Source organism: Lissotriton helveticus, chromosome 6 (genome assembly GCF_964261635.1).
Source record: "Lissotriton helveticus chromosome 6, aLisHel1.1, whole genome shotgun sequence".
In the NCBI taxonomy this organism is placed as follows: Eukaryota; Metazoa; Chordata; class Amphibia; order Caudata; family Salamandridae; genus Lissotriton; species Lissotriton helveticus.
This window is the reverse complement of record NC_136067.1, coordinates 1821177486-1821197088: the sequence shown is the minus strand read 5'-3', so window position 1 is coordinate 1821197088 and position 19603 is coordinate 1821177486. Positions and strand designations below refer to the sequence as shown.

At 42.1% G+C, this 19603-nt stretch overlaps 1 protein-coding gene across 1 annotated transcript in view; it reads right to left on the bottom strand.

Annotated features, from left to right (window-relative positions):
* The window catches only part of PRPH2 (peripherin 2), a 178456-nt gene that overhangs the window by 75776 nt on the left and 83077 nt on the right, over positions 1–19603 (bottom strand). The window contains exon 2 of the mRNA XM_078649713.1: positions 6584–6830. Within this exon, the coding sequence (XP_078505839.1) occupies positions 6584–6830 (247 nt within the window). The remainder of the gene's footprint in view (positions 1–6583; positions 6831–19603) is intronic.

Sequence of the window (19603 nt, the reverse complement as noted above, 5' to 3'; positions counted from 1 at the left end):
GCTATTTCTGTCCCAACCCATTGATACACATTTATAGGAAACCCTATTTGGAAGGGTAGCCTTCATCACGCTTCTTCCAAATAGCGATTCCTTATCAATTTCTAAACCACTTTAGAAGTCAGTAAAATGTTACCGACTCCTAAAGTGGGTTTAGCACACGTTTTTTCAGTTGCAAACTGCAAATCAGAGTTTGCGAGAAAAAAAATGCTTTGTACACCTTAAAGGGGAACCCATCAGGAGCAGTGCTCCTGTATGTTATTTCACATTTAAAGATGATCAGTCAAAGTGTAATTACCTTCCCTTGCCGGGAAATGGCATCAATTATTTGGTGCAGCAATTCCACTTTAATCTAAGTACATAAATGTTGTTAAATGCAAAGAAATCCACTTTCTTTACAATTAGCACAAGATTTTACACACTCAACAATCTCCAAATGATGGCCGAAGTTTGTTCTGTTAAAACATAAGTGTTTAGAACGGCACATGAAGTTGGGCTTGGTGATTTTGCAAGCAGATTCAGACCCAGCACCATATGACCCATTGGAGAAGAGGTGGACTTTCCTAATTTAAATTAAAAATATTCAGCAGCACGGAAGAGTCTGAGAAAAGTGAATGGAAATCCCTCATAAAAGACAAAAAGGCATTTCGCATTACTTTTAACGTTTTAACTAAAGTCTTTGAAAATAATAAAACATATGAACAACAGAAGAGAACTGAACAATGGCTAAAATATAAGGTACATCTGCAGACTAAACCTAAACATATAAGACCAATTTAATATTTTATTATTCCAGAGCATTGTGAAATGTTGAAATGTGGCAGAACAAATGGAGGGAGCATGGAAAAGGCACCACCTCTGCCAGCCTAGCCACGGTGAGCCTGATGCATTTTACTTTTTCTGCCAGTGTGAGCCACTTCAGTGAAAGAAGCAATTGACTGCAGCATACATGATCTGTAAGTTGTGTTTTTATGTCTCGGTTGACAGAGCAGCTGTCGCCAGACAATTATGTGAGCATCACTGGAGATGCTCTCTTTGAACACAGTCTTGAGCATCTTCCGCAAGAACCTGAAAACATGTCTGTATTCATTTGTTTTTTTACTGCGCTGCCCTACCTGTTGTTAACAGCGCTTGGAAACCCCTTTTGGGTAGCTACACACTTTATAAGATTTTATAATAATAGTATTGGGCTCCGCCCACATACTGGGAGCCAGGAGTACATATTGATTGGTCAGAGGTTGTGTACTTCAACAAAAAAAGGGCTTGTCCTCCACACATCTGTGATCACTTTGTTTATTTATCCTGCTGCCTGAGTTTGGACTTTCAGGGCTAGATACATGATATTGTAATGCTATTAAAGTGTCTAAGATAACTAGCTAATGTGTTTTTCTCTGGCAGCATAAAAAATGGGGGGAGGTCAGTCTTTAACACCTTCTGTGCGGGGGTAATTCCCCTGCTGTGCTGGGGGGCAAGGGGGGGGCGCCCGGTGCTCATGACGAGCTGAGCTCGTCATGAGGCACAGTGCTTGTGTGCTCATGACGAGCTGAGCTCGTCATGATCACACCCGTTTCCGTGGAACGCTCAGCACAGCAGGGGAATTATCCCTGCATGCGAGCATTCCACGGCTCATGACGAGCTCAACTTGTCATGAACAGCGGAGCACCATGCCTCATGACGAGCTGAGCTCGTCATGAGCACGGAAGGGGTTAACCAACATGGTCTGGCTTAACAGCGAAACTGTCACCTGACTTTTTAACTGACACCAATATTATTCTACAGTTCTTTGCTTCCACACACATACATATCTGTTCCCTTGCTATCTACTTGTAATGCTTCACATTACCATACAACATTTCTCTGAAGCCAGCACTACTGGCATTGCCAATGATTGTTTATTTCCCGAAGACAAACCCTCAATGAAGTAGTTTCTCCTCTGTAACAAAAAACGAAGGGGCGTACTTACAAAAATTCACATAGTGCAGTGCAGAAAGTCACCTTGATGCGCTGCACTGCGTGACAGAGAAGGGGCAGGAATGCACCATATTTAGGGCATTTCTGCCTTTTCCCTTGCACTGGTGCCCTTTTGGCAACCTAGCGCCAATGCAGGCCCACTTGCACCTCTGTTGCATGAAGGATTGTTTTTTGCGCAGGAAGGGTCACTTTCATCCACAAAACAGTCCTGAGAGGCTTCTTCCTCTTTCTATGTGTGCTACAGAATGAAGCAGACATGGAAAGAGGAAGCAACAAGGAGGAATAAAGATATTTCTCCTCGTTATGCCTCTCCTGGGAAGACGAATCTTTTTGGTGCAATCCCAGGTCTACAAGTTCTGGTAAATCTGGAAATGCCTCATAAACCATGGGAGTGGCGTAGGAACACCTACGCAACACTCATGGAGCCCCTTCACAGGGCAGTAAATGGCAACGCAGCTATTTGAGCTGCGTTGCCTTTCTCCAGATTATGTAATTACACAGCGTCAAGCAAAGTGGCCTTGCTTGGCTTCATAAACCTTATTTAAGGTTTGCGTCGTGCATGTACCATGTTGCGTGGTGCTAACATGCCGAAAACCATCTCGTAACTAGGCCTCTAATTTACATGATGGGCAAGGTGCTCTTCTTGAAGACAAGAGGAGAAACATTTGCAATTTTGCTACCCAGGGAAGCAAGATGTATATGGCAGACCCGATCAGGAATAAAAGCTGGCAGACGTTTTACCCAAAATAGGAAAGACCTGCTGATACCTTGTTTGCCAGTGGTAGCCCTGCAGAAAGGGTTTTCCCAACGTTGGAGGTGGTGACGGATAAACCAGTCGTCTGTATTCCCAGCCTTGAAATGAGGCAATATGGGATAGGGTGGCAGGACAGAAAATTTGCCAAGTTCTAATAGTTTTCTTCTTTCCACGCACTTCAAAATGAGGTTTTAAGACTTCTCCAATTAATGTTCTCTTAAGTACCAAACTTCAATGCATCATGTACCACTTTTTGACTCCCTAATTGTGGTCCTTTCCTCAATGTATTTGTCTGCTTGTCAATCTATCGTAGTACACCGCTTTACAAAGGGGGGTGAGGGGGCTTTTATAGAACTTACTTAAAAATATATGTCAACAGGTATGAACAACATTGAGCAAAACAGCAAAGTAACAGTCTCAAAATAGAAACAGTTCTAGAGCACAATAAAAATCAACCAGTCGTAGAGAGTACAGACTGAAGGAGAGGGAGACCAATCTCAGATAGAGATTCACTGCTGCGTTTTGTGCCTTGTGTCATCCTCATCACGAAGACCAGAGGAAGTTCTGCACTGTTTAAAGGCACCTCTCACCATGACTATACGGTTGAACCCCCCCTTTAAGACACTGTAGACTACTGAGTCTTAGCAATGGTGCACCATGTATCGCAGGAAGCTTCAAAAGGCATTCGAATGTGTCAATAAATTCCACTTTACTCAAGCTAGTGTGGCATAGCATGATGGGTCGGAAGGAGGGAGATTGTAAGATCGTGAATGATGCAGAGGCAAAGGAAGTTATAACATCACCTACTAACTGACCAATATCTGCCATCAGTATTAACAGAAGTATGACAACATTAACCCTTTGCATCGAGGAAAGAACGGCCTCGGGTTAGAATTTGGGGCACACCTTGCCCTACTTCCATGTAGTCATTTTCACAGTCCTTAGATCTAGAACCTGCAGAGGCTTTTCTTACGCCGGTAGGATTAGAACAAGAACAGTTTGTACCAGCAAAAGAACCTACAGTGGGATAAAATTATTCTGGAATGAGTGTCTGGTCACCATACTTGCAGAAGCCAACACTCTTGTGCTAATTGCTAGTGTCTTCAAGTGAGCCTCAAAGCACATAATACTACGCACCTTCTCAAAAACGCTGATGGCTGTGAAGCCACCTAATGAAATTGTTGAATCATCAGCGAGAAAGGGCCCTTGACAGCTGAACATAAAAAATAATCACTTCAGTTTACGTAATCTGGATGGGATACCACATCACCACTGCTCATCAGTTACCATACATGCCACTCCAATCTCTTGTGAGATTGCAAGATTGATTTGACTTGGCTAACTTAAATGGTTCTAGCTTAGACAGTTGTGTCCAACATTGGACTGTCAGGGCCAGGGCAGTTCGCGAGTTTCAGCAAAGTCACATGAGAAACATGTGCTTCATAGCATGGGGGAATATGCACTAGACAGCGGACAGGATGCACTTGGTATGGGACCACTGTTAGTCAAAGAGCACAGTGAACATGCACAAGCAGGTAGACGTGCACAGGAGAGATAAAGCATTTGTATGTAGTGGGGACATACACATGGCTGGAATGGAATGACACAGCTCTGGTGCCAGGAACAAGCACACGATAGCTTGTGAAGTTGCATGAGTATCATTTTGAGGGTGGGGTCACAAGCCTATATAACGCTGAACTAGTATGCACAGAGCAATGGGGCAGGCTGCACTCCAGCTGCATCCTGAGTTCCCAGGGTCTTTGTCCCCTGCTCCTGGAGTTATCCTTAAGCTCCCTCTGTCTTCTCCTGGGATCACCTGCTTCACTGTCTGAGCTCACCATCCCTTCTCCTGAGTCAACTGCTGATCACTCCGTAGGGAAACTAACAGCCCTGTTCACAAAAAACACAACACTGGGGTATGATAGGTCCAAACAAAACCAGGATGAAATTAACATACAGGATAGATACACTTTTGTATGGGTCCTCAGAAACATTCAATCTGGCTTAGGCGCTTACTTCTGCTTGGAGCCAGTCGACTACTTTGAATCTTAGCGTCTTACAAACCACTTCCCTGTAAACAGACACGCTTATCTGGGGAAGTGGTGCTGGGGGACATGGTGCAATTAAACTATTATTTCTCCTCTAGCTTCTCCTCCAGCTTCACGTTCAGATCCTTGGGGCTCGTAAGATTAGTGTCCTCACCCCAGCTTCCTCCGCTGGACTCTCCCCATCCTGCCTACCAGAAACAAGATCACTTTTCCTGTGATGGCTCTGCTGCTGGTGTTGCCATTAGTTGAGCCTGAGCTCCTGACTACTATCAAATCAGCATTGAGAACCTCAGTGAATGCACTTCCATTTAAATACACGGATGCTTTATGGTCCATACATTAGGATGGAAGCAAAGACGTATGGAAAGAAAAATGCCTTCCACAGATGCACTTACACACCTAATGCACCAATGAAAGGGCTTATGCAAATTAACAGCAAAGCAATAACAGTTAACACTCCAAAGGTATGTGCTTCAGAATGTCAAGGCACTACAGCAAACCATAGCTAAGATGAGGGCGGAATCATTGCCCTGGTCTCTCTATGTTGTGCATTGATTTTATAAACTGTGCAAACAACTAAAGATGGAATTAGCCTATGGGAATTTTACATAATCAAGAGTTATCCTCAAAATCTGGCTTAGCTGCAGCCTCTGTGGACCAAAGCAGGCCACCACTGCTTTCCGCAAACCCAAATATTATCCATTTACGTATCATAATAGCTCTCCTACATTATTAAAATTGTGGTCCATCTAATGTATGACACTTGTGATGGAATAAAACACAGCCTCAATTTCTGAAGTTCTGTAAGGCTGCAATATTCAATTAGCCCCAATCAACGTTCACAAGTCCACATCAAAACAGGGCTTTATTCTCACTTTCAGTAGAGAATGCCCGCAGCATGTCCAAATAAATAAACAGACCATGATCCACTGTTCCTTCTACACAGCTGAGGAGGCTGAGGGAGGAATGCTCTTCCATAAATTCTCGCTTAGTGTTATCCTTGTAGTCTGAATATTCATGCAGAAGATCTGTAGTGGTAGCACTGCCTATGTGTTTGAAATTTAAAAAAAAACACCAAAAACAAGGCCTCACCATTACCACTTGCAAAAGCATATTTTGAATGGTTATAGAACTTGGATCAGCGTCATCTAAAAAGTCTCTCAACATTTTCATCTTCATGGAATTTGTGCTTTCCACCACCATGGGGATGATCAGCCTCCACCAAATGACTTCAGACCCGGGTTTTTCGGTTACAGATCACTGTTTTCAAGGGTGTAAATTCAGTTAGATGCATTGACTTGAACAAGAATTACAAATTTCAACATGCATTAGGTTCTTAAATTAAATCTCTAGGGTGGCATGGAGCCATCTTTAAACTTATATTATGCACAATATCGAATCACACACACCCTATAAAACTGAAAATATACCATTGCTATGCCCACTGAGCAAACTGTGAGCTCCCACTGATCTGCAAAATGCAATAAACACTATTGAATGTGTGTGTAAACTATGGGGCACAGACAAGTATACTTAGCATTATTGATACTTAACTAGAACCCAACTGCAGTTAATGTTTCCTAGCGGATTTTTATCTCCCTTTTGCATTAATTAAAAACACGTGTTATAAAGGAGACTATTGCATGAAGTCACCTTTAAATCTTTCTTAGAAAACCAAGACATATTTCTTATTCACATCGACCAAAGCGTTTGCACCTAACACTTTAATTGCCTATACGTCAGGGGATAGCCTTGAGTCACTCGGAAGCCATTTTGATTCCTGCCTGGTGCAGTTGCATGCATCAAAGCTCACCTCAAGGATCCAGATGAAAAAGACAAGGACTCCCACAGAGCTCATCATGCTGGTATAGTAGTGCAGCAGCGCCTCCCTGCAGCCCCGGTTCCACAGGTTGAGCTCCTCGGTCTGGTAGTCGTAACTGTAGTGAGCGGAGTTGTTTGTTAGCTGGTGCTGGATGCATGGCCTGGGCGAGCCTGGGTTGCAGCAGCTGAAGGGGACTCCATCGAGAAGGTACTTGCCGTCCACATTGCTCTTGAAACGACTGTTGGTGGGGAGAAAAGTTGTTAATGCATGGGTGGGTGGAAATATATAATAAAATACAGGGACAAGAAGCAACAACAGGTTTCCACTTTTTGAAATGAAATGTCCTTGAGGACTGTAAGAAAGAAGCCAATCACACCCCATTAAAATGTAATTTTTTTATAGTGCATTTTTTTTTAAACCATACACTATTGTAATCAGATGTTTTGAGCACCGGGATAAAACATATGTATACAATTAATAACTAAATAAAGCAATTTTACATTTTCAATCAAAGTGATTTTTTATTTTAAAATGCTACAGCACACTACAAAAAGGTTAGCTTCCTATCACGCGTGTACGAAACTCTTTAGTTCTAGAATGTTATTCTACACGTAAAATGCCAAAATGAACACGAGGGTCACGATTTTCAAAACTTGCAAAGTTTGAAATGTTTTTGTTTATTCCAAAAAGTCAGAAATCTGCTCACGTGTGAAGCTGTAAACCTGGAAGTACACATTTCTTACTCTTTTTAAAAATAAGACCCAGAATGATCTAAGCAGATGCGTCAGTTCGTAAACCCCTAAGCTACATTATACCTGTCTCAGGTATAATGTATGCAGGGTGGGCGTTCCCCCGCAAGAAAGGGTCGTAGGAGTGGTGCAGTAAAATCTATGAGATTTCGCTGCGCCGCTTTCCTTTGAATCTAGAAAACAGGCAGTAATTGCTCTGGTAATGTCCAGACTTGATTACTGCAATGCTCTCTATCTGGGAATAAATAAGGGTCTGGTGCGTCGCCTTCAGCTAGTGCAGAATGTGGCAGAAAGATTGGCGATGGCCTTACCCAAGTACAACTAAGTCTCGGCCTCCCTCATCTCGTTGCACTGGCTGCCTTTGGATCGCAGAATCCTCTTCAAGACTCTTTGCCTCACCCATAATGCTTATTATGGTTTGGGCCCTGATGCTACAAAAGCAATGTTTCAGCCCTATGCCCCTACCAAACAGCTTAGGTCAGCCAGCAAGAATGTGCTGGTAGTTCCGAGATATAAAAAGGTTAGGTGGGGAGGCAGGGCCTTCTCCACCACTGCTGCTAGGCTGTGGAATGCTCTTCCTGATAGACTAGCGGGTCTTGTGTCTCATGCTCAATTTTGCAGGGCCTTGAAAACCTGGCTCTTTACTCAATCCTTGATATGAGCATGTTTTCTGGCTGTGCGTGGTCCTCTATAGTGCCTTGATGCCCTTGGGCTGTTTGTGCATTACAAATTTAATATTCATCCATTCATTCATTCACTTCTAGGACGCCAGTGTGTCAAAACCTTATGCCTGCCTCATGGCAGGCGTAAGGGTGACGCAGGCCCTTTCATATGTGGCTTGCCCCATGTGAAAGGAACATTGCTGGAGTTGCGTCACGCTTCTGACACAACTCCAGCAAAGTGCCACTTTTGAGCCAACAGATACGTCAGTAATACTGACATATCTGTCATTCCTTGCAACATGATGCGCCATACTGTAAATTTGATGCATCATTTGTGTCACAATGAGGGCACACTGAGAAGTGTCTCATCGCTGCTTTCACGCAGCGATGTGCCACTTCTCATACATGAGGCCCTTAGAGACATTGATATTTTTTCTAAAGAAATCATGTATAGCATGGGTACTCACAAACATTTTTCCAAGGGCCAAAAAGGTTTGGTCTGTGATGTGCACGAGGGCCTCATTGATACCAGACGGTCGGACGAGGAGGTTGGGGGGACTGGTTGTAAGATGTGTGTAGGCATTGCAAAGGATATACATTTAGTGGCTGAATTGAACAATGTGAAACCAGAAAACCTGGGATTAATCCCAACTTCCCCACTTTAACAAATTGTGTGATGCTAGGCAACTGTTTAATTTCACCTTCTCTTCTTTTTCTTCATTATCACTTATAAGGGGACCTATAAATACATAATTTCAGGGTGTGCATTGTGCAAAACCTTCTCCTGTGTTTGATTTAATAAACTATAATGTTGTTCATGTATAATAGGGAACCCAGGCTACCCATAGAGTGCACATAACAACTGGCTTGCCTCTTAAGTTCACTATTGACGTTGTCACTATTGACGTTGTTGTAAGGGTAGGAAAAAGAATTAATGTTTCTAAGTTCATGTTTGAAACCTATCACTTTTAAATTAATACTTCTCAATGCACTGATATAATAAATTGTACTAAGGTGAAAAGGTTCTGCATGTTAATTCAAAATATTTTTTAGAATTTTGAAGAGACTATCATATTTTTACACTTTTGCTGCAAGATTACTTTATACATTAAGGTGTTTCTAAAGTTAAGTGCTGGACTCCCTAGTTACTTTCTTTCTTTCTTTAACACCAATTAACAATGAAATAAATGCTTGCCTGTCTTTTTAACCTTTTATTGTTAGTGCTGAGTCGAGCAAACAGTAACCCAGTGCTCCTGTTGACCAGGGGGCCACATGTAAAGGTCAAGGGGGCCGAATGCACCCCGGGCTGTACTTTGAGTATCAATGACCTATAGGATTGAGGAAATTTGCACCCACCTTCTGATACATTTTTGAAACAAGTAATGTGAGAACCAAGCTTTGGTAAAGCATCTTAAATAGCTTCTGCCAAAACAGGACACCCCTGTTCCAAATTAAACTTAAGAATCCCAGAATTCACATCACTTCACATCTCAACAACATGTACCTAATCAACAACCTACCTAGACCATCATAAAACAAAAACACAAAACAAAGACTGCATTTTATGCTGATGAACAGCCACATTTCAATCCATCATACTGGTGATGTACCAGATCTGCCAGGTACCACCACACACAACCTCAATGACATCTTGCTCACAGGCATATGGCTCACGTCCATCTTGACCAATATCCTCACAACCATAGGTCAAACAAGATTACAATATCCAGCACTTTGATCTGCACACCATGCATTGTGGTTGCCAACTGATAAAAATCGTTCTTCATGCTTCAGAAACCAGCATCTTCTTCCTCCCCCAGGCTCCATGCCTGCTATATCTGCTCTCAGCAAACACAGACCATCGCCTCTACCTCATCTACCATGCATGCACCAAAATCCAACCTACAGTTCAACTCAGTGACTTCCAGCACCATCCCCATCCCCATAGTCTTGGGCAGCTGTGTAAACAATATATTTTAGGTAACAACAACCTCCCAGGTGATTCTACTATCATAGTCTTAAAGGAAGCCTATCATATTGTCTCACTGAAACGACACGTCAAAGGCAGTATCCTGGCCCTCATCTACTGCTCCACAACCAATCTAATCTGTCATGCCCCCTGAAACATAGACACAAAAGACCACTCTGCCATCACATTTTGTCTTCTCCAATCTTAACATGCCCACTGTGAACAGCTAGTAATTCTGGTAACATGTCCAGTTATTTCAAGATCTTTCCCAGTGATATTATCAATCAATCAATCAATCTGCATTTGTATAGCACAGCACTGTCACCCCTTGGGATATACAGCACTGTCACCCCTAGGGATACACAGCACTGTCGCCCCTAGGGAAATATGGGGACTGTGGGGGTGGCATCTCCTTCAAACTGTCAGGTCTCGAGTTTCTTTATGAAGTCTGCCAGGAAGGGTGCTGTTCGTAAATAGAGGGGCAGGTAATTCCAGGTCTTGGTGGCAATGCAGGAGAAGGAGAGGCCACCAATGTAGCTGTGATGGATGCAGGTTGGTGTGCGCTAGGGCTAGCTAGGAGGAGCGCAAGTGTTGTGTGGGTAGATGGAATTTCCGTTGATGATTGATGTAGGGCGGCCCTTGATCATGTAGGGCTCTGTAGGCATATGTGAGGATCTTGAACTGGCATCTCTTCTGGATGTGGAGCCAGTGTAGGTTTCAGATGTGGGGGGGGATTTGGTCAGTTTGGGGAGGTCCAGGATGAGTCTGGCTGCAGCATTCTGTATGATCTGGAGTCTTTTGAGGTGCTGTGTGGACATGCTGGCGTAGACAGCGTTGGCGTAGTCGAGATGGCTGGTACACGGTGATCTGAACTTCCTAGCAGATGTTTAAGACTCTGATATACCTCATCCTCCCAACCAGTGCCCTAAACTGTTCTGTCCAAATGAATTAAACATCAATACTTTTGATCAAGTTTCACTTTATTTATGTTAAGTTATCAGCACTCTGGTACAACTAGAAGCTCAATGACATTAGACAAGTCATCAGCCCACAGAAGAAGTGGTGCCAAATTTAGTTGCTAATACAAAAACAGAAAAAATAGGAACTCAATATGAATTACCCCGAGATTAATCTCCCTAGATTAATCCTGAAAATGGTTCAGTGATAAACAGGGGCAATTCGAAAGGTAAAATCTCACTCTCACGCAGATTTCCCCAATTGAAATCAGAACAAATGACATCACATGAGACTGACTCATGATGACTTCAAGAAAAGTGACATCACACAGTCTTTGACCACAATGATATCACAGATAGTGGAAATAACTCATACAGTATGTAACTATAACTTTGTACAGAAAAGTTTAAAAGGAAGGTATTGGAGTCAGAAGATGCATTGGGGTAAAAAATGGAACTCCATGTGCTCCCTGAATAATGCCCCCTGCCATTTGCTACTGTTCCACCAAAGTAAATGAATTTCTGTCCATGATGGGTCATTATCTCTTTGCTTTCCTTTTGAGGGGATGGTACATAAAGATCTCCTTAAAGCAAAACCTTAAAGGATGGATCTGTGAAAGTTGTGGGTATCAGGATCAAATGTGTTACAGTTTCGAACATGCACTTTCTATTTCCACTCATAGACCCCTGAAACCCAAGAGGTGTCTGTTGAACCTGTTATGGCAACCCCTCCATGGCACCTAAGGTACTGATTTGATTTGTTTTTGTTGTTTGATGTAGCTAAAACCTAATCACATTTAAAGGGGAATCCACCGACAAGAACGAAGGCATGAAAGAAAAGAGAAAACATGATGTGGCAGAGTCAATTAATTAAACAATCTAGATGAACTTTGATTATGTTTCAGAACAAGGCTTATCCTTCACAGATTGAGTTTGCTTTTGAACAGAGCCCAAAAAGTGAGGACATTGAATATCAAAGTTGTGTAGTTTGGATAATCATAGGACTGTTGGGAGATGGTAGTTTCCGACCTGAGAAAACAAACAGATTTAGTAACAGGCAAAAGTACTTCACTTCCTGACTTTGTGGGATAATGCTCTGACAATTGGTAGAGTGGAGATTTTATTTCATTTTGTAGAAGTGTGTCAAAATCACACGTAGAGCGCACCCGAGCATAATCATTTGTTGTATTAGTGTGAATTATGAAATGTATTAACATGGAAACATGACCACATTTTAGGTCATTGAAAGTAACATGGAGAATCAACATAGAAAATTAATGTAACTAGCAGAAACATCAACATGAAGAATTTGCGCTGTGCAACTGACAACTATTCCTGTATTAAATGTGCCATTTCATACCTTGTGTTAGAAATAGGGGTCTCTAGTTGGCAGAGGTAGGTGCGTTTGTCCAAATAGGGGCCCTTGGTTCTAGTCAGGGTAAGGGTTATACACACTCTAGATAACCCATGCTTACCCCCTTGGTAGCTTGTCACCAGCAGACAGGCTTAGCCCAAAGGCAATGTGTAAAGTATTTGTACCAACACTCACAGTAACACCGTGATAACACCACAAATGAACACCACACCAGTTTAGAAAAATAAAGTATCTTTATCTAAACTAAACAAGACCAAAACGACAAAAATCCAACATACAGTTAAAAAAAAATATGACTTTCAAAAGGTTTCAAGAACGTGTATATTCTGTATTTCTTCAAATCAATGCGATAGGGTCACAGAGTCCCAGATTTGAGGTAGGTTATTTGCAAAGACTGCATTGACTTTAGTAGTTGTATTGTTGCAAGCACATGTCCCTCTGCACCAGAGTAATGGTGCCCCTTTTGTCACTGAAACTCTCCACCCATCATAATACTGACTCCGTGGTAAGTCACAAGGAAATTATGCCCCCTCCCCAGATGCTCTCCACAAAAAGAATAAGGGAAACAGGCCCTGTTACCGCAGATCTCTTGCATGCAGGTACGGCCCGTTGGTGTCACCAGAATCTAAGTAAAGACCAGTTCCCTGCAGACCCGCAACCCCCGAGGTAGCACAACATACAGTGACTCAGAAAGCAGACCTGAGGGTAACCTCGGTAGTCGTTCTCTTTCTCACTATTGCCTGTGCCTCGGAAAGAGAAGGCAGGCACTGGCTCGAGGCTCCTTCGGACTCCGGGCTGGCGATCCCTGATGACGCTGCATGGGGGGAGAAGGGCTGCTCCTGACTGACTGGAGTGCGGTCTCGCTACCTGACATCAAGGTCTGACGTCCCGCTGCGTGGCTCCCGTGGCAGCGGCTGGGCATCGCAGAGGAATCCCGGTTGCCAGGCAACGCCTCGCAGTCGATTACGCTGCAGCACTGCCCTCTCTCCTGCGATTACGAACCTTGGCTTTCAACTCCGGCCAGCGGCGGTAACGGGCACAAAGCACTTTCAACAGTTTCCTCTTCTGGGTGAAGGGCGTCACGGCTTCCTGTACTGCAAAGGGATATGCGAGGCCGGAGGCATACAGTTGCTCAGCAGGCCCTCCGTGTCCTCCTCCCCTATTGCCGCAGACTCCACCCATCCACCCACGGCCACAGGGCAGGCAGGACTGTGTGCAGACACACGCACACAAGACAGCTTTGGAAACTTTGATGTTCCTGAGCTTCCACAACAGGAGGCCAGCTCACATGGGCCCTTGGAGACTCCTCTACAAGCGGGGGTGGACATAGCACACAGCAAAGTGCCTTGTCCTTTCCTCAGCAGCAACAGCAAACTACAGGCCTGCCCCAGACACATAGCAAGGGCAGTACTTCTCCTCTTTGGCAAATGTTTGTCTTGATCACAAAGTAATCTAAAGTTCAGGGGTTTCAGCTCCGATATTTATACCCCAAAACGTCTTTGTTCTCTTTGTGTAAGGGGCTCTGAGCCCAGTCCAAACCAGGTCTGGGTGCACTCTGCCAGTGCACAACTTCTTCCTTTGTCAGTGAGGGCCTGGGTCCCAGACACACGGCAGGAGGTGGAGCCAGAATTTTGTGGAAGGCAGGCACAGCCCTATTCAGGCACAGGTGCTACTCCATCCACCACTCCCAATGCAGATCAGCCTATTCAGCCTAGTGCTGACTCACCCAGAATTCTGGAGCCTCCCCAGGCCCTGTCACTCTAAAGCAAGACAGTCAATAGACAACCAGGCAGAGGCTCACAGAAAGGTAGAACAAGAAAATAGCCACTTTCTAAAAGTGCTACAGAGTCTAAAAACCATCCTTACTAAAAGATGTGTTATTAAATTCTGAGTTCAGGGATACCAGACTCCAATTTTCTATCTTACTCCCATTGGAAGATATGCATGTATAAATGGTACAGAGCACCCCCCATTCTGTCCTATAGGGAAAATAGCCTTTCAATAGTGAAAAACGAAATTGGCAGTATTTTACTATCAGGACATATTCCACACATCAGTACATGTCCGACCTTTCCCATACACTGCACCCTGCCCAGGGTGGTACCTTGGGCCTACCATTGGGGTGTCCTATGTGTAAGAAAAGGGAATGGTAAGGCCTGGCAAGTGGGTGCACTTTCCAAGACGATATGGCAATGAACAAACTGCGCACAGGCACTGCGATGGCAGGGCTTAGACCTCTTTTCAGGGCTACTCATGTGGGTGGCACAGTCAGTGCTGCAAGCTCACTAGTAGCATTTGAGTTACCAGCCCTGGTACACACAGTGCACTTTACTAGGGACCTACTGGTAAAACAAATATGCCAATCAAGGGGAAACCAATCACAATATCGATTTACACAGAGAGCATATGCACTTTAGCCCTGATCAGCAGTGGTATAGTGCCCAGAGTCCTAAAGCAAACAACCACAGGTCAGGAAAAAATAGTAGGAAGAAGCAAAAAGTCTGGGGGATAACCATGCAAAAAGGGCCATTTCCAACACATTGGTAAATGCATTAGTCAAAATTGCATTAATGGTATGTGAATTTGCAAGGCTTATATGGTGTTTTCTAATGTTAGCTGAACTTTGTAGGCCTGAAATGCAAGTCCCTGAAAACTCTCGCTTTAGAATTAACAGTTTGAATTTCATGTGTGCTGTGGAATGATTGCTTCCTCACGTTTTGTGTTGCAGGCAAAAGAAGCGCTCTTGTTAGATAGAATAATGTCTTTGTTTTATTAGTTAGACAAGGAGAGAAGATGTTACAATCGTTAACTTGAGTCGATAAAGGAAGGTCGCTGTGCTTCACCCAGGAGAAGGCCTGGAAACCAAGGACAAATTATAACAAGGTAGGTACACCATCGACATCGTGGAAAAATACCTTCAGAACTGTACCCAGGGTGGATGCCCTGATCTGAAGTGCACCATGGGAGTGCTACGTTCAAATAAATGAATGTTAGAATTAGGGATAGTGCGCCATTTCTTTTTTGACTTCAGCGAGACAGCATTTTAGAATGAGCTCGGTCTTTGGTAGCTTTATGCTACTTGACCATTGATCTTGGGGAGACTTCTTCGGAAGACTCCATAAGCTGACACCTTTTAACCTTCCTTCTGAAAATGCTTATTTAGTGTTAAGTAGGGGACAGATTTAATGCTTTTCACTCACCAACCCTCGATGCAGGGAAACTTGGACTCATGCTTTTTGATTTTCTGTATCCTACTTCTTCAGTTAATTGTAATGCTTATGTTGCACCGTCTAAACTGGATGCACAGATTTGGCTACATACTAATTCCTCTCTATTTCTACACTCTTGTGTTGATGGGTCTTTATGTCCAGTTATTTTTAGCTTTGTGCTAAATCAACTAACCTTCAGTAGTTGTCCATTAGTTATCAGTCTCATAGAGAATTATTGGCTAATTGATTGTTTTCCTAACAACTTTTCTCCCCTTTACACTTTCATGCTACGAAAAAGAACCATCGGAGTGTGACTATAGAACAGGTCTAAAATTTATGGGCCCAGCCCTTTCACCATGGATAAGGCCTGATATGCAATTCAGGATTCTGATGTTATGCGAGGTAAGTGTGACCCAAAGGTGATGACTAGTGACCAAAAATTCACACACTCTGGATTAAAATCACTAACAAATGAAAGATGTTCGAGTAGTCTTGCAAAGCATGTCAGCTCATAAGTGAGCAAGAAAAATCAGCATTACAACAAGTGTGCAATTGATCAAGATAGGCAATGAAGCAAAAGTGTGATAACTGTGGTGAGGGTTATATTAATGCTAATAAACATAACATGAGAAGAGTGTTCACAATGCAATAAAATGCAAATTTCCTAGAGAAACGTCAAATAATTTTAGAATATGTGTACACAAGCAGGAGTTGCTACAACATAAGCTGGAAATATTAAACTGATCAACTTTCAGAAGGAATTCAATAAAAAACAGACAGAACACCTTGGATGACAAACCAAATTCAAATATATGCCAGCTGATGCTAACGTTAAGGTATACGCAAAATCGTTTGCACAAATGATGTACTGTGCCACAGTTATTCAGAAAGCCAATATACAACATGATCATGAGAAAAGGCATGCTCTTCAAAAGAGAGGTTGTTCCATTCAAATTAAAGTCTTTAGAAATGGGTGAGATTCTTTTTAGAGAAAAGACGTTTATATTCAATTTGCAAAATTGTGGATTTTTTCTTGAGAAATGAAACAATTCATACAGATTTTTCAATGAAATGCCATTGTTTTTTTTTTTAAATTGAAGAGGTAATGTAAACTTTTGAACAAGGTGAAATTGTTGCTGTTTCCAGGAATCGCCTAATCTTCCTCTTGCACGCTCCCTTCTTCGTAATAAAGCTTGACCTACTTCAGCGAAAAACAAAGAAGAGGTTTAAAACAGGTGCTCTGTCGTTCAGTGCTCTGCTGTCCCCTGTGCAGGCGCAAATCACCTGCACAGGGGACAGCAGGGGCTTACTTAAGAGAGTACTGCATCACATTTGCAACATATAAAGTGGTATTTGCATGATGCAGGGCTCTCATTTCGATGTATGAAGCCACACAAATCCACCCCGAGTAGCTTTGGTGGCCTCATAAATCATCAGAAAGGCGATGTAGCACAAATCGCTGTGTCGCCTTACTCTGCGGCCAAGAAGTGTTCCATGGGCGTTGTGGTGGGTTTCCCCACGCAACACCCACGGAATTCGATGCTGTCCTAGAGTGACGTAAACCTGGGGAAGTGACAAAATCCATATGCCTCCCAAGGTGAGGCGTAACAAGGAAAGATATATTTAATTCTCCTTGTTTTTCTTCTTTCCATGTGTCCTGTACTCTGCAGCACACATCGAAAGAGGAAACACCTCTTAGGATTGCGTTTTGTGCAGGAATGTGCACCTTCATGAACAAAAACGATCCTGCATGCAACGAAGGCACCATGTTGCAAGGGTGCCCAGATTGGTGCTAGGCTGCCGAAACGGTGCCAGCACAAGGAGAAAGGACAGGAATGCACAGTATTGCTTAAATACGTTGCATTCATGCCCTTTCACTTTGGTGTAGGGTAGCGCAGCAAGGTGCCTTGCTGCGCTGCCCCATGCCAAAGTCCCATGAATAAGCCTCAGCAGTTTTTAGGTCTGACATTTGTCAAGACCTATTGATTTTACTAAAATAATGTGTATATAATAATTAAAGGGGCTTTCAGCCACCCCTCTTCATCGATTGGTCTGTATTTGCGTCATTCACATTTTGCTTCCACCAACTACAGCATGCAGCATGGGTCAACCTACTTAAACCACTTGTTAACTTTACTTTGAGCAACTGAATTTTGCTCTTTTACAAGGTGGGCATTCACACACAAGGTAGTTCCCATCAGTGCCAGTATTTTGTTTTTACTTTTCTTTGGTGTTGCTTCGTGTGATAGCAGGATGCCTTTGAAGTGGGCACAGGGCACATTCCACCTTTATCAGTTCCGATCTCCTGCTAATGCTTTTGTAAATTCCTTTTGGATTGCCCTGACTGCTGCTATTTCACAGAAACCATTTTTTGTTCTTTGGCTCAGTATTACCAATGGTTCTTTAATAAACTTTGCCCAGGAAGGAAACCAAACTTTATTCTGTTCAATTTGCAGCATACTTGTAATACTTTTATTGAACATAGGCAGTGTGTAAAGAGGGTTTTAGTATCTCATATCTTATACTGTAAACCATCTTTCTATTCTTCTTTCAATCTTCTTTCTATCTTTCCTAGTTTCTTTCGTTCCTTCTTTCCATCATTTTCTTTGTTGTCCTCTTTTCTTCTTTATTTCCTCCTTTCTCTCTTTCTTTCTTTTTGACATATTTCTTTCTTTTCATTTTGCTTTCTTTCCATTTTTTTTTCTTATTTTTCCTTTTTCATTATTTTTTTCTTTCCTCGTTTTTTCTTTCTTAATTTTTTTCTTTCCTTCTTCACTTTTCTCTCTTTGCCTTCTTTCTTTTTCTTTTTTGTCTTCTGTTCTTTCTTGTTTCCTGTTTGTTGTTTTGTTCATTCTTTCAATTTTCTTTAATTCTATAATTTTTCCTTCCTTTTATTTGCCTTCTTTCCTTTTTCTTTCATTCTTTCCAATTTGATTTAATTATTTCTTTCTTTCTTCTCGTCTTTTTTCTTTCCTGCTTTCTTTTTGCCTTTTACCATCTTTCTTTTTTGCATTCTATCCTTTTTCATCCCTTCCTGCCTTTTTTCTTTCCTTCCCTTCCCTTGTTCTTCCCTTTTTTTCCCTTTCTTTCCTTCTTTCTTCCATATCCCTTCTTTCTTTATTTCTTTATTTCTTGTCTTCTTTCCTTCTTTCTTTTTTGTCTTCTTTTTTCCTTTGTTCTTTTGACTTCTATCCTTCTTTAGTTTCTTCATTCCTTTTGATTTACTCATTTCTGTCTATTTTGCCTCATTTCCTTTTTTCCCTTCTTTCCTTCTTCCTTTCTTTTTTTGCCTCCCCCTTCCTCCTCTTAGCCTTCCTTCCTTCCTTTTTTTCGTCCCTTCTTTCTTGGCTTTTTCTTTTTTGCATTCTTTCTTTTGTTTTTCATTTTTTCTTTATTTCCTTCTTTTTCTTTCTCTTCTGCCTTCCTTCCTTTCGCCTTGTCTTCTTTCTTCTTGCTTTCTTTTTTGCCTTCATTCCTTCTTTCTGTTTTTTCATTCCATTTTTCTTCCATTCTTTACTTTTTTTTCTTTTCTTTCCTTCAATATTTCCCTCTGTCTTTATTTCTTATCTTTCCTTTCTTCTTTCTTTCTTTTTCTTTGTTTTTTTCTTTAATTCTTTGTTTCTTTCTGCCTTTTTTCAACCCCCTATTACTTTATTTCTTTGTTTCTTTAAATCTTTGTTTCTTTCTCCCATCTTTCTTTCCCTTTTTCTTTTTTTTGTGGCTTCTTTCCTTCTTTCTTTGTTTCTTTGTTTCTTTCTTCAATTCTTTGTTTCTTTCTTTAATTCTTACTTTCTTTCTGGCTTCTTTGTTTCTTTGTTTCTTAAATTTTTTGTTTCTTTCTGCCTTCTTTCTTTCCCTTTTTCTTTCTTTTTTGGCTTCTTTTCTTCTTTATTTCCTTCATCCCTTTGTTCTTCTCCTCTTTCTTTCCTTCATCCTTTTGTTCTTTCTTTCTTTCTTTCCTCCCTTCGCTTCCTTTTAGCCTTCCTCTCATTCTTTTTTGCCTTCCTACCTTCCTTTTTTGCCTTCCATCCTTCCTCTTTTTCCTGCCCTTCCTTTTTTGCCTCCCTTTTTTCCTCCCTTTCTTCCTTTAT